Consider the following 15,227-nt stretch of genomic DNA (forward strand, 5'->3'; position numbering starts at 1 on the left):
GTGATCTTCTGCCTTGCGCTCACTCTGACATTATTGGGCTTCATAGTCAGAATTGTCTTTCAATTCCCAAAGTGCCTACCCTAATGAAATGTGCTGCATATGCCTATGAAATGAGTCTTTTTAAAAAATGAATGCCTCAAATATTAAATGTCAGTTTTCAATAGCAGATACTGCAGTTCCAGCATATTTCATAAGAAAGAAAATATTAGTAAGAACAGGCATATACTTCCTTTGACAGATGGAATTGTTTAAAAAGGTGGCATAAGGACCAAGCATACAAACGACTTATGTAATACTAGCAAAAAGAAAACCTTTGGAGAACAAGAGACTTATGCCAATTCTTCCTAGCATACTTTATGGGTACTGAGAAAACCGTCGTTTTATTAACAAAGTTCTTGAGTATCCAATTGAAGTCTCTGCAAACATGTGTATGACTAGTTAGCAACATTTTTATAGGTTGCTCGCTTATTCATGACAGATACCTAGTTTGAACTTTTAGCTAGTAGTTGTATCTTTAATAATAAATTGAACCTTTAAAGAATTCCAACAGTTCAGACTGCTGTAAACAGTAAATTAATCTCATGGCATTGAAATATTTGATATTGGATTGCCTCATTACACACACAGCTCTGCCAGAAAGCTGCCACTGGAATTATTTTTCTATGAAAGCTTGCAAATGTCCATGTTTTATGTCATCCAGAAAGTTGGACAAGATACTCTGATACCTTTAATGTCTTATTTGCACATTTTGTAGATAATGCAAGCATAAAAACTGCTGCCTATTTTTGTTTAATGTTGGGAAGGTAGTGACCAATTAAGTGTTACTTGGTGAATCTCCTTGGTGGGGGAGGGAATGACCTAATTTATTGCCCACATTTTTCCCTGAAGAGTTCACAGAATACTCTGAAGTTTAGGTAAGAACGGAAGCTCTTCTTAAATCGTTAAGCATTAGTTACTAAATGCATGAAGGAGTTGGTGGGACTGCATGGGGCCAGCTCCATTCCCTTGACAATAGGCACACTGGCAGCATCTTCTAGCTACAATACATGTTGGCTTTCTTCATGGTACCAGAGGCCCAGGCCATCAGAATTCCTGTTCCCATGAAGCATTTCATGCTCCTCCTTGCGAGGTTGGGTCTGGCTCTACATGGTCCTGGCTCCCCACCAATGTACTTGGCACCCTATGTACTTGCATAGATGTGATAGGTCTATACTTCAATGTGCAGCTATGAGAGAAAGCGTAAACATTCTTGCATACTTACCCAGGCACAGGCTTTGCATTTTTCTTTCTTTTTAATGAGCAATTATTAGTCTCCATGATTAAAGGCAACAAGTAAAGAGTTGGAAAAAGGCTTTAGTGCCGTTTTAGCTAATAGGTATTTCTGTTCATATTACATGTTTTTAAATAAATAAATAACATTTGGACCACAGCCTTGTTGCTAACTATACTTTGTACTTGTTAGTGAAGGATGAAGTGGAGCATACTTTTTAATCAGTTTTGTAAATATTTGACAGAATCTGTAGTCCCAAAGCAAATAATCTCTCATTGCTCAATTAAAGCAGATCAGGAGCAGTACACATTTCACACATAATAGCATAAAATATTCACAATAAACATTGCCATAAATTGTGGAGTAAACAATACCATATTTTCCGTGTATGAGACACCCCATGTATAAGACAACCCATTTTTTTGAACCCAAAATTAAGAAATCGGGCCAGAGCCTGAGCGAAGACTGCCCACACCAGAGCCTGAACCCCTGTGCATTCACCATTTGTGTATAAGACAACCCCCAATTTTTGACCAAAAATATTTAGCAAAAAACATGGCCTTATACATGGAAAAATATGGCAGTTAGTGCAAACTGCTACCCCAATGTAATGCATGTGAAGTGCCAGATGTGGACAAACTAGGCATGTTATTCTGTATTCTTTGTACATCAAGTATGACAAACTGAATAGTTACATATACACATTTTCCATACTTTTATTTGTTGAAATGAGTAGAAAAATAAAACCCTTAATAAAATTACAGTGGTAAATTTAAAATGAATCATCTTAAATACAGGTATATAAAAAGATAGAATTCAATAAATGATTTCATGCACTCATGTATTTTTATCAGGACTGAACAATGAACATTTTTCTTGTTCATACTTTATAGTGCAGTTTTTCACAAAATTAAAGTACTCTGTGACTACATTCTCTTCATTCAAATTCAAATGCTCAAGATTCATAAACCCTTCCAGAAGGCACTCATTTCTAAAGACAATACAAATGGTAAACAATCATAGGTAGCAACATTATCAAGACCTCAGACCATTAAGCTTATGTTATCATCTCCGTCAGACAGTATGCTTACTTCCAACTGCTAACATTTAAATTATTGTGGGGTAAGCTTCCACAAACCTATTTTCCAGAAGCAATAGCTCAGCTTGACATGGCATCTCCATTCCCTCTCCTGAGCCAGAGAGGGGACTTTTCCATGTGGCACTACAGAACTTTGTAGTAGGAAGAAGCGCTTTTTCTGGCTCTAAGTCCACCTAATTTTGTGCTGCTTAACCCTGAAGCTGGAAGAAGCAGAAACATGCTGCTACAGGCCTGCTAACTGCATGCTAGAACATACACATTACCTGGCACACAGAGAACTTGCAAGTCAGTGGAAACCCAAATCATAAATATCTAATATATTAAAAATGAGGAAAGCCTAATTGTTTGGACATGGGCGGTGGGGGGTGGGGAGAGAGAGAATAGTGGACATGTTACTAAAAACTAACTTAGTATTCAACTAACTTTTACTCAGGATAGATGGACTGCAACTTAATGGACCCAAGTTAGTTATAGCCATTCATTTCAATGGGTGTACCTTGTGTAAAAGTTAGTTGAATAAAACCAGAATATTTAAACTTAACTACATCATTCAGATATGGATATAGGAACATTTCAACAATGACAAAAGGAGACTAGAGGTTTCTTTGCAAATCAACACAATGGGAAAATTCTGAAATATACAAGCACTTTTCCCACAAAAAAGATACAACAAACACATAAGAGGCAAACAAGATCACAATGACAAGCCCTGCATTTATTTCCAACCTGTGTGCATGTGAACTCTGGAAAAAGTATGATCTTCAAATGCACGTTCAGTTTGCATACTCATTTGTAGGTCTTCAACACAGATTCATAGCAGGACGTCCCACTGCAATTTCACTGCCCACAAACATGTTTACACATTTACCCTTGTGAAAACTGCTGTGTATTTAGCTCCCTACAATTATATCACATTATTCTTAAATTAGGCTCTTTCTGGGACTGCACAAATGCCCAAAAGTTTACATTCCAACACATTTTTTTCTAAGCAGTCTAACATTTCATTGTAGGACTTTGGTCATGTTTAACATAAAAGGCTTCAAAAAATTGGAAGTATACTATGTGTACTTCTAAAAGAAGGTTTAACATAGAATCAGAGTTAGACACAATTCTGATATCAATTAGGTTTCTGCAAAAGCTGAAAGTTGCTTAGGCCAATTCCCCTTGCTTTCCACCCTATGTATATCACTAAAGTTGTAGGCAAGTCATATATTATGCAAGCCATAAATCAAAGCTATACCATATTTAATCCACAACCAGGCAATGTCGCTAATGAGTGCTTATGCACAGACATTTCACCAAGAGGCAACTGCTAAATTTATATAGCAGCACAGCAAGCCCCATACATCTTCTAAGTCAGCTAAATTCATCACTGAAATTTCCATTTATTTTACAATCCATTTTGTAAAAGTTACATTGTGCATAGATATGGTGAGACAAAGACTGAAATGTGTTTTTAATCATTCTACAGTAAAGAAAAGAATATTTGTTATTTAAAAGTTTCTGATTTATTTGGTTTCAAATGCTTCTCTGGAAACCAGGGTCTTTGCACCCTATTGAGAATCAAGTACAGAAGACAAACTCTATTATAAGTATATAAAAATGCTGTTTTGAAGTCTCATTAAAATCAATGGCACAACATAAATCCTGAAATATGACTAGTTTTCCTCTGGATGCAACCCATTTTTAATTATGTACCAAATGAAAACCAAGTATCCAAAAGAGAAGTCTACTTTACCATTGTATTTCCCTCACTACAAGAGTGTCTGGCATGATTGCTTTGACCTTTAAAATCAGAAAAGGATGCTCATTTAAAGATTAGCTAACCATCATTAGAAACATTTACAAATTACCTGTCAACATTAAGAAAACTGTTTCTGAGCCTTGGATGACCTAGTAATAGTAACAGTGTGTACACATTGCCCAGGGTATGGTGAAATCTTTTTCCTAACTTGCCATTATAATATGTAGACTAATAAAAGTTACTTTTGCCTAACTATTTTAATTCAATACCAATAGAAGCAGAACTCTTACAACCACAGGAATACTGGTTACAGATTTTTTCTCTCTAAAGGACAGCCACTAAAATTAGTGGACTATACAGTGAAAATTAAGGAGTGGCATTACTCAATGACCATTAGCTATGTTGGTAACAGTAGTAGTGTGGAAGAAGTTGTCTTCTTTTAATTTCTGGTGTTCTGGCAAGTCTAGTTTTTTCTTAGCTTCTTCAATGTCATCTTGAATAGCTGCTATTAGTGCATCTGTATAAAATGAAAATAATAATAATAATAATAATAATAAATTTTATTTATATCCCGCCCTCCCCAGCCGAAGCCGGGCTCAGGGCGGCTAACAACACTAAAACAGTACAACATTATAAAACATTATAAAAATGAATTAAAATCAAAATTAATGGCAACCATAAACTAAAGTCTTGTAAAGATTGCCAAAGGTAGGAGTCAGGCTGCGCCCTGACCAAAGGCCAGGTGGAACAGCTCTGTCTTGCAGGCCCTGCGGAAAGATGTCAAGTCCTGCAGGGCCCTTGTCTCTTGTGACAGAGCGTTCCACCAGGTTGGAGCCGCAGCCGAAAAAGCCCTGCTCAACCCATCTTGCCCCTGTGATCAACCTGGCTGCCAAATTCTGCACCAGTTGAAGTTTCCAAAGCATCTTCAAAGGCAGCCCTACATATAATGTGTTGAAATAACCTAACCTGGAGGTTTCTGCCCATGTCCGCCACAAATGGAACAAAGCTAATGTTACAATAAATCTAAATTTTTTTGCATAACTCTTGAAACACTCTGATATTGGAAATTATGTATTTGTTTCCCAGGCTACAGACTGGCACATTTCATCTGGGGAAACACCCTATAAATTGAACACAAATTACTGTCTTTTGGTTCCTTAAGAGATTGTGTAGAACTGGTTGTTTTTAATGGCACTTAAATGCAAGGAAATTAATCGTTCCACTTCTCTTATTAATTGTATGGCTTATGATGATAGGAAGAGGAGTGCCTAACATTGCACCAAAACATAAATTAAATGAATGGAATGCAAAAATGAAACAGTATCATTAAGGAATGCAAGATTTGTTCACTTGTAATTCAAGCACTAAACCTGTCATGCCTATGACAGCAGATTAAAAAAATATTTATATAGAAATATGCTGATTAGATTGTATTGTAAGCATTACACAGTTCAACTAAAAACATTTGTGTATTATACTAAAACTGCAGGGAAGAAAAATAACCCATATTTACAATTTATTTTGCACTGAAAGAATGCAGAAGGACGCAGCCTTGCAGGGCAGAGAGATTACTTGAGTCCCTCACTCTGTATCAAAATTGTCTTTTTATTTCTTAATCAAAACAATGCTTATTATGAGACATTTTGATATGAATACAACATGCCTTAGGTACAGAATACATATATGACTATGGGGTTGGATCCAGACTTTGTATTCAGAAAAAATCCTCAATTGCCTTGCTGGCAATTTCATTTTCCAGAAGGTGGAAGAAACAAGAGGATCATCTATCTTAGACCTGGTCCTCATGAAGAAGGATGAACTGACTGTCAAAGTGGAAGTGTTGGGAACCTTGGGAGGGAGTTATCATGTCCTTCTGCATTTCATGATACAGAGGAAAGGGAAAGCCAAGTGTAGTCAGACAGGCACTCTGGAAGGCCAATTTCTAAAAGCTTAACGAGCTACTGGGGGAGATCCCATGGCCAGAAATACTCCGGGAGAAGGGAGTCCAAGATGGATGGGAGTTTCTTAAAGGTGAAATATTGAAGACCCAAATACCAACAAGAAAAGAGGGGGGCATCTAAGGAAGCTGGTGTAGTTGCATATGGAGCTTACAGATGAGCTAAGATTTAAGAAGGGCGCGTGTAAGAAATGGAAGAAAGGGGAAATCACAAAGGAGTATACACAAGTAGCCAACAGTTGTAGGATGAAAGTCAGGCAGGCTAAAGTTCAGAATGAGCTTAGGCTTACAAGACAGGTTAAAAATAGTTTTAAAAGGTTTATTCAGCTATGTTCAAAGCAAGAGGAAGAGCAAACAAGTGGTAGGTCCATTGTGTGGAGACGATGGCTATTTGGTGACAAAGAGAAGGTGGAACTACTCAACACCTACTTTGCCTCTGGTCTTCACCCAAAAGGAAAGTGATGCCCAACCTGGTGATATCAGGATAAATGATGTAAAGAGGAACCTGCAGCCCAAGATAGGAAGAGAGGAGGTAAGCAAACACCTGCCTACTTTAAACAGAAGGAGATATGATAGCCATCTTCCAATATCTCAAGGGCTGTCACATGGAAGAGGGAACAGGCTTGTTTTCTCCTGCTCTGGAGGGTAGGACTTGAACCAATGGCTTCAAGTGACAAGAAAGGAGATTCCGACTAAACATTCAGAAAGACCTTTCTGATGGTAAGAGCCGTTTGACAGTGAATGGACTCCCTTGGAAGGTGGTGGATTTTCCTTCATTAGAGGATTTTAAGCAGAGGTCGGGTGGCCATCTGTCCTGGATGCTGCAGTTGAGATTCCTGCACTTTTGGGGTTCCTTTCTGCGACACCCTCCTTGTAAATAGCTTTAAGTAATCATTACTATTTCTAAGCAGACAATAAAAATAAATGGCTTGTTCAAACAAATACTTTACTGCAGAATATAATTGATAATTTAAAAAAAATAATGATTTTAAACTATGCGGCCCTTACTAGCCCTACTCCTTCCTATGAATGGCTGTTGGGGAAAGTTTCCTTTTTGGCTTGCTGTAAAAGATGCTGAGTGGAAGATGACCAGTACTAGGGAAGAGTAAAATTAACCCGTGCAATTATCAAATCACTTGAGTTTTCTTAAACTCTAAATGAGTTATAGGCTATGAATTGCACCAGGTACCGTATATGCAGGCACACCTTAAGGTTGCAAGAAAAATGAGGCTGTGGCCTCAGCATTTTACTCACGTTTGAAGACACGGTCAGAGTACAGTTGTGCCATCTTGGCTGGCTCTGTTTTGCGTGTGTGACAGGAGTAGCAGCAGCACTGCCAGCAGCAATGGAGAGCTTGTTCTCCAGGTGTGCAGTGTGTGGAAAGTCATGAAGTGTAAGTAGTGGCGGGGGGGGGGGGGGAGAATAGGTGTGGGGTGGGCTTGTGGGCATGCCTGTGTCTCCACCTCTTCTTTTTATCCCCTCCACCTTTGCACTGTATGTGCATGCATCTGAGTCTGTGATCTTCTGCCTTGCGCTCACTCTGACATTATTGGGCTTCATAGTCAGAATTGTCTTTCAATTCCCAAAGTGCCTACCCTAATGAAATGTGCTGCATATGCCTATGAAATGAGTCTTTTTAAAAAATGAATGCCTCAAATATTAAATGTCAGTTTTCAATAGCAGATACTGCAGTTCCAGCATATTTCATAAGAAAGAAAATATTAGTAAAAACAGGCATATACTTCCTTTGACAGATGGAATTGTTTAAAAAGGTGGCATAAGGACCAAGCATACAAACGACTTATGTAATACTAGCAAAAAGAAAACCTTTGGAGAACAAGAGACTTATGCCAATTCTTCCTAGCATACTTTATGGGTACTGAGAAAACCGTCGTTTTATTAACAAAGTTCTTGAGTATCCAATTGAAGTCTCTGCAAACATGTGTATGACTAGTTAGCAACATTTTTATAGGTTGCTCGCTTATTCATGACAGATACCTAGTTTGAACTTTTAGCTAGTAGTTGTATCTTTAATAATAAATTGAACCTTTAAAGAATTCCAACAGTTCAGACTGCTGTAAACAGTAAATTAATCTCATGGCATTGAAATATTTGATATTGGATTGCCTCATTACACACACAGCTCTGCCAGAAAGCTGCCACTGGAATTATTTTTCTATGAAAGCTTGCAAATGTCCATGTTTTATGTCATCCAGAAAGTTGGACAAGATACTCTGATACCTTTAATGTCTTATTTGCACATTTTGTAGATAATGCAAATCACAGTGGCTAGGTCAGGGCGAGAGAGGTAAGGAGCCAACTGCTTAGCTTGGCGGAGATGAAAAAATGCCGCCTTTGTTATAGCTGCAATCTGCGCCTCCATGGAGAGGGAGGTATCGAAGATTACACCCAAACTCTTAACGGACGGTGCTGGCACTAATTGCACCCCCGCAAGAGATGGGAGTTGCCCCCTCAGTCCCATGTCGTCCCGTCCCAGCCAGAGGACCTCTGTCTTCGAAGGATTTAACTTCAACCGGCTCCCACGAAACCATCCAGCCACAGCCTCCAAGCATCTGATCAGTGTGTCTGGGGCCGAGTCTGGGTGGCCGTCCATCAACAGATAGAGTTGGGTGTCATCAGCATACTGATGGCAGCCCAGCCCAAAACTCCGGACAAGCTGGGCAAGAAGTTGATACCATTTCACAGACTAATTCTGCATAAAAGATTCAGAAAACATTCTTAAAATCCTTCTTCAAAATTATCAAAGGTACTTTATCACAGATAAGGGGCACTCAATTTTGGTTCAGACACAGCAAGCAAACCAGTTTGGCATTACAGTGGTACCTCTGGATACAAACGGGATCCGTTCTGGAGCCCCGTTTGCATAATGAGCAGAACGCAACCTGCGTCTGCACGTCGCAATTCGCCACGTCTGCGCATGCGGCGAAACCCAGAAGTAACCCATTCCGTTACTTCCGGCTCGCCGCGAGACACAACCTGAAAAGATTGAACCTGAAGCAAACGTAATAAGAGGTATGACTGTACATGGACAAGCGTCAGACTTGTCACAGTGTTCCTCTTGCACAGCAAACCAGCTGCCATTACATCCATATTGGACGAGCTAGTGTCTCAAGGCACATGATGCAGCAACATTGCTAAGCTAAACAGATCTGGTCTTTGCCTTGATGACGACCATCCAAGAACCTTAGTACATCTCCTACGTTTGACTGAATTCAGACAAAATATAAAGAAAAAAAACCCAAAACTGGAAACTACAACTAACTCGATGTTTTAAAGTATGGTTTGCACAACCTGTAGTTTGCAAAAGAGAAAGGCATGATTTGGTATTACATTTCTCTGTTTTGTGCCAAATTGAGATCTACCAGTCTGGTACTGTAAATGTAAGTTTATATTCTGTTCCCACCTATTCTCCAAGAAATGTACACCATATTGAGAGTAAATACCGTATTTTTTGCTCTATAAGACTCACTTTTTCCCTCCTAAAAAGTAAGGGGAAATGTGTGTGCGTCTTATGGAATGAATGTAGGCTGCGCAGCTATCCCAGAAGCCAGAACAGCAAGGGGGATTGCTGCTTTTGCTACGCAGCAATCCCTCTTGTTCTGGCTTCTGAGATTCAGAATATTTTTTTTCTTGCTTTCCTCCTCCAAAAACTAGGTGCATCTTGTGGTCTGGTGCATCCTATAGAGCAAAAAATACTACATTTCCTATTAAGACGGTTGCCTTTATATAACCCTGTGTTATAAAATGCATTGGCAGTACACAGGGAGTACATACAAGGACATACAAACAATACACAACTGCATCCTGGAAATGTCTAGTTAGCTGGAAAAAAGGGGGGAACAAGTATCTTGATATAGGAAACTCCAAAATACAGTTTTTCCATCTCACTCAAAAAAGAAGCTACTTAATAATAATAGTTAATGTCTGGGCAGCTTGACAAAGGGATATCTAGCTTGTTACAGGTGTCATTACCATGAGAGGACGTATTGAGAGGGAAAAAGAGAACAAGGGTAGCAGGCAAAGACAACATTGAGGCTGCCCTAGTTGGACTGTGCCCAACTGTGGTATATAAGTACAGTAAATAATTAAAGTAAATAAATAATGAATAAACAAATAAATACTGCTATAGCTACACTGACAATGGTTACAAAAGGTACTTAGGACTTACCTAAAGAACTGAAGTTTTTTTCTGGTCTTATGTATCCAACAATAATTATGCTAAGTATTTCTCCATAGAAGTCTCCTGCAAAGGTGTGAATGATGTGTGTTTCCTAGAACAACAGTTTCGTAATTTAATATATAGGCTTGATTGAGAATTTAGCAATCCTAATGGCCAAATATTACATACTATAGAAGGCAGAGTACAGTTTTCACACTATACTGCAGTTTACACTTTCAAAACAAACAAAAAACCCTTTCTAGGTGTTACGCATGTAACAATACAGTGCAATAGAGGCAGAAACCCTTTAAGGTTGCTAGTCCTTTGCATATGCTCCTGTTGCACTTTCACACAACAGTTTACTGCTACTAACGTTCCTGTACCATTTTATTTCTACCTACCCTTCTAAGATATTAGCCTTTCACGTGAAATCAGTTTGAAATAGCAACTGTGTATCTCCTTCAGTTCAGTGAACACTTCATCATGAGCTTACACAGCTTCCAGCCAAACTAGTTCTAATGAAGCACATAACAGAATGTGTAAGTGCAGGCATACACCTGGGTTCTTGGAGAATTTAAAAGTAACTACCATTGATCTCAACATAAGAAGCATTCTGTCACAGCCAATACATGTATCCCAATTTCAGTTTAAAGTGTTAAATATCAGTATTTGATCTGTCATCAAGGATCAGAAATAGGAAATGTATTTCCTATAAAGCAGAAGGGGACACTCCCCCCCATGCTGCTATTATTATTATTATTATTATTATTATTATTATTATTATTATTATTATTATTGAAAACTCCTTAATTGTGAGCTTAGCAGCATGCAGACCTTAATGCTTTCAGATCAGCTCTGAATTTAACAAGGAATATTCTCAGGAACTGTTCCAACTGAATGTACATTGGTTTTCTCATAAGCTAGATAAAATATAATGTTCTTACCACTGATTTTTTAACATTCTTATAATATGGATTCCAGCCTATGCTCGCAACCATTTTATGCACATCTCCATTTCCAACAGAAGCCCAGCCATAGTATATGCCAGTAGAGATATCAGATGGGAAGCTATCAACCACTTCCTCAGAAAAGTTAGCTGAAAAATATAAATGAAACAATTACATTAAACAAACAATTACATTAAAACGTTTCATAAACAATAGGAAAAGGACAATGTCCCAGGTCAGTTCGGTTAACTTGGTATTCCTATTTAGATGGTACATGATTAGAATCCAGATCAAGGTTGGGCTCTGATTGTCCTTGTTTTAGCCAGTGTTTTAAGTCACCAATAAAGAATGCATTTAAATCAATTCTTTATCAAGTCACGGTTTGCGAAACAATTGTGTATAGTAATTGGTTGCTAGGGAAAGAAATAACACAGTGACTACACTGTTATACTGCACAACACAATAATCCAAAAATCTCTAGTACTTCTATTTCTTTACAGATGCAAAAACTTTCTCTGTACATCTGCAAAACCACTAAGCAAGCTAACTTATTTTAAGACAAGGGCCACAATCCTCCACAAATTTTTCAAGACTGTAGGTTAAGACCTGTCAGTCAACTTGGTGCAGAGTGGCTAGTGCATTAAATTAAACTAGGAGAACTTTAGTCCCATGGAGTTCAGTGAGCGGCCACAAGACACTCGCAGGTGCTCAGCCCAGAATACCTGTGAGAATAAAATGAGGTGGGTAAGAATAGCGTACACCAATCCTACTTTTACACTGATGGAAGGAAGAGATGCACTGGAATAGCAACTGCCACATCTGCGCCCCAACTTTTCACCGTGGACAGGGTGGAGGTTGAGGCAGCTTTTAATTTATCCTCTCATTTACTGTCTGCAATGAGAGTGAATTAGCTATGCCAAGTTTAGGACTGGTGCTGGTACGTGAGATGTATCTGGGAAACGAAGGGACAAAGGATGTGGCATTTCTATGCTATTCTCAGCACACCCCATTTCCCCCTACTCTACTACCAGCAATACTTGCTGTGGGGCAGTAGCATAGCTAGGGGGACAGGGCACCCTAGGTGGCACTTACCTTGGGGTGGCATGCCAGAGCCCATGGTTCCAGACATGTCCAGGCACCCCAGAGCCCAGTGTGTCACTCCCCAAAGCACCACAGCCCAGGGTTGGGCTTGCAGCACGTGGAGCTGCTGTGTTGCCCCCAGACACCACAGGCTGGCCGAGAAGGACACAACTGGCACATGCTGGCCCCGCAAGTCATGTGGGGTCTGCAGTGCACCGCCCACAAAAGCAACAAGGGGCTGGCATCTGCCCACCACCTCCCTCCAGCAGGAGGGTGCCCCACAGGAACACAGTGGCTCGGACTCCAGCCCTGTGTCACAGGTGGAGGGAAGTGAGAGGGACATAGTTCTGGCAGTGCGGCCCAGCTGACTTCCCAAGGGGGCAGCACCTGTTCTGTTCCCAGAGGTCACTCATCTGGCTTACAGGTGAGGGTAGGATGGTGCCCAAAATTATGCAAAATGCAGTTGGCAACTGGTTGACAAAACACTATTTCTCCGTAACAGAAAAGTCCCTGGTGTATGGATGATAAATATTAACTTCCCACAATTGCATCAGTTCAACATTAATGCTCAATTCAGTTTTAGATCAAATTACTGTATATACTGAAAGCAGCAGCTACATTTATATCCCATTTTTCCTCTAAAACAGATTTTTCCAAAGCTATTGATCCACCAGCAGAGGGCGATTTTCTTCTATTTATTTATCTACTTGGCTCCCTGCTGCCTCTTCTTCATTGTGGCGCCGTCGGGAACACGGTCCCGCATTCCTGCACAAGGAGCCGGTTTCCTTATCAGATTCTCCCTCCTTTCAACATCCCGGTGAAACAGGTCGCGGATATTTTCCCGTTTGGCTTCAAGTCTGGGACACACGCGGGGACCCCGGGCATTCAAAGCTCTTTGAAGCCGCCTGGTGGGCGGGACGAAACCGAAGCCCGCCGCCGGGAGGGAGGGAGGGAGGGAGGGCGGCCCGGCTGCCTGCTTCCCTCCGGGCAAAGGCGCCGCGCTCACCTGTGGGGATGCCCAGCTCCTTGGAGCCCCGGCCGAAGCCGCGCACCACCTCCCCGCGGCAGGAGTACGGCAGGCTCTTCATGGCCAGCCGAGAGAAGAAGCCCCGCGAGGCCACGGCGGAGCCCGGCCCGGCCCCTCAGGCAGAAGCGAGGGAGAGCGGGACGAGGCGACCAGGCAGGCAGACGGGCAGCGAACTCGGGCTGTGCCGGCGCGGAAGAGGCGGGGCCTCGCGCCGCGTCACAGGAGGCGGGGGCGAAACGCCAATGGAAAGTTCCAGCTCTCGCGGCCTCGAGCCCGCCCCCTGGGGGCGGAGCCACCGCTCTCCCCGCTCCGGTTCTGCGGGGAGGGAGGGAGAAGGAGCGATGGCGGAAGGGGCGCCTCTGCGCCTGCGCGTGGCCGGCGAACATCCAGAAGCCCCTCCGCCAGCGGCGCGCGAGGAATCCTGGGAGGAAAAGCTGTCTCGTCTGCATTCGCGGACGCGTGTCAACCCCAGTAGTGATCGCGGCCCCCTTCCGCCGCAGCAAATGCTTATGTATTAAAGGCTTTATTCTTCTGCTTGGAAGGAGCCCTGGAACTGCCTTTCTTCTCCGCCCCTCCCCAGGCCCTCGAAATGAACAGCGAGGCAGCATCGCGAAAAGGGGGCCAAGATTCCCAGAAGCCTGAAGGGCCTAGCCAGGCTTCGGGGGGGGGGGCCGGGGCGGGGCAGGACGCCCTCTTGGCACCATCCTCTGTCTCACCCTCTAGCAGATTCGGAGTGAAATGCCCCAACAAGACTTCTTTTAAATTACTTGCCTTTGACCCCCCAGGGCTCGGGGAAATCTGTCAAAACCTTTCTACAAATTCTGTTAAGTATTTTTATTTTTTTTACTTCTTCCCTGACTTCACCCACGAGAACTCTCCATCAGGGAAGATGCAGGAAGCAGGCACAGGAAGAGCACTGCGGGGGTGGGCTAGAGGACCCTTGGGGTCCCTACCAAGTCTACAATTCTGTGATTCCTTTTTGCAGAGTTTCTGATTATGGCAATAAGGCTCGGCCAAACCAAGACACCTTGGCACCTGAGGAGAACAAAATTCTATCTCCTCCACCAGGGAAGGAGATCTACCTAAAGACCAAGATCTACATTGGGATCTACAGTATTGCCCCTGTGAATCCTGCTGCCTGAGGTGGTCACCTCCCTTTGCCTCCTGGGTGGGCTGGCCCTGAGAATGCTTTGAGCATTTCTACTGTCTTAAGATACCGGGCTTCTCTATAAAGAGAGAGATTGCCCTCTTGCCTACTCTGCCTCACAGCTACACGCCCCAGCCACATGCTGTGTTTGTCATGTGCCCAGGTTTCCTGTCCACACAGCGGAGATGCTTGTTTTGTCAAGTGTGCAGGGTCACCTTCATGGACAAGGCATGCAGACAATGTTGTTTTTGTTGGCTGGCTGCCATAGGTGTCACTTGATCCAGTATGTTCTCTTGCATTAAAAAGTCTTGGCACACTGCTGGAAGCCAAACAGCCAGGCCCCAGGGATTTTCCTTGGCTGTGGCCTTTTATTACTCATAAATAAGTGTCAAGTCATGCTTCCAAACTCTGATTTCAGCTTTACCTTTAATTGGTACAGAGCACTGATACTTTCACAGGTGCTGGTTTCCTTTCACAGTGAAGGTCAAAGCAGCACCTGCTGAACTTCCCAACACAGAGATATTGAAGCTTTAAGATTTGGTGGCGGGGTGGGGATGACCAACAAACAAACACCCTCACTCCACCAAAAGAAAAAAAAACTGACAAAAAAGTAGGCAACAACCTCCCCCCTGCAAAAAATACAACAACAGGATTAACAAGCTCAAAAACTCAATAAAGCGGGAGGAGTATGGACTTTGGCAGGCTCCAAACAAGGTGCCTGAGGGTGCTGTGGAAGGAGCCAATGCTTCACAGCTGAAATCATTAAAGATAGAAGC

The 15,227-nt window shown here is 41.9% G+C and overlaps 1 protein-coding gene across 1 annotated transcript; it reads right to left on the reverse strand.

Annotated features, from left to right (window-relative positions):
- Positions 1-1,961: 1,961 nt before the first annotated feature.
- Positions 1,962-13,586, reverse strand: RFK (riboflavin kinase). Its single transcript, XM_083702158.1, has 4 exons — positions 13,284-13,586; positions 11,195-11,346; positions 10,260-10,362; positions 1,962-4,630 (listed from the first exon to the last, which is right to left on the reverse strand). Exons 1-4 carry the CDS (start codon positions 13,363-13,365, stop codon positions 4,497-4,499), a joined length of 471 nt encoding a protein of 156 aa, XP_083558284.1. The 5' UTR covers positions 13,366-13,586; the 3' UTR covers positions 1,962-4,496.
- Between the last annotated feature and the right edge of the window lie 1,641 nt (positions 13,587-15,227).

The sequence above is a fragment of the Podarcis gaigeae genome (assembly GCF_964106915.1).
Source record: "Podarcis gaigeae genome assembly, chromosome: 11".
NCBI lineage: Eukaryota > Metazoa > Chordata > Lepidosauria > Squamata > Lacertidae > Podarcis > Podarcis gaigeae.

Coding starts and splice junctions, on each gene's coding strand:
- RFK (XM_083702158.1), bottom strand. CDS start 13,365: ATGAAGAGCCTGCCGTACTCCTGCCGCGGGGAGGTGGTGCGCGGCTTC. Junction 10,363..11,194: donor AGAATGTTAAAAAATCAGTG/GTAAGAACATTA, acceptor CTGTTGTTCTAG/GAAACACACATCATTCACAC. Junction 4,631..10,259: donor AAAAAACTTCAGTTCTTTAG/GTAAGTCCTAAG, acceptor CATTTTATACAG/ATGCACTAATAGCAGCTATT.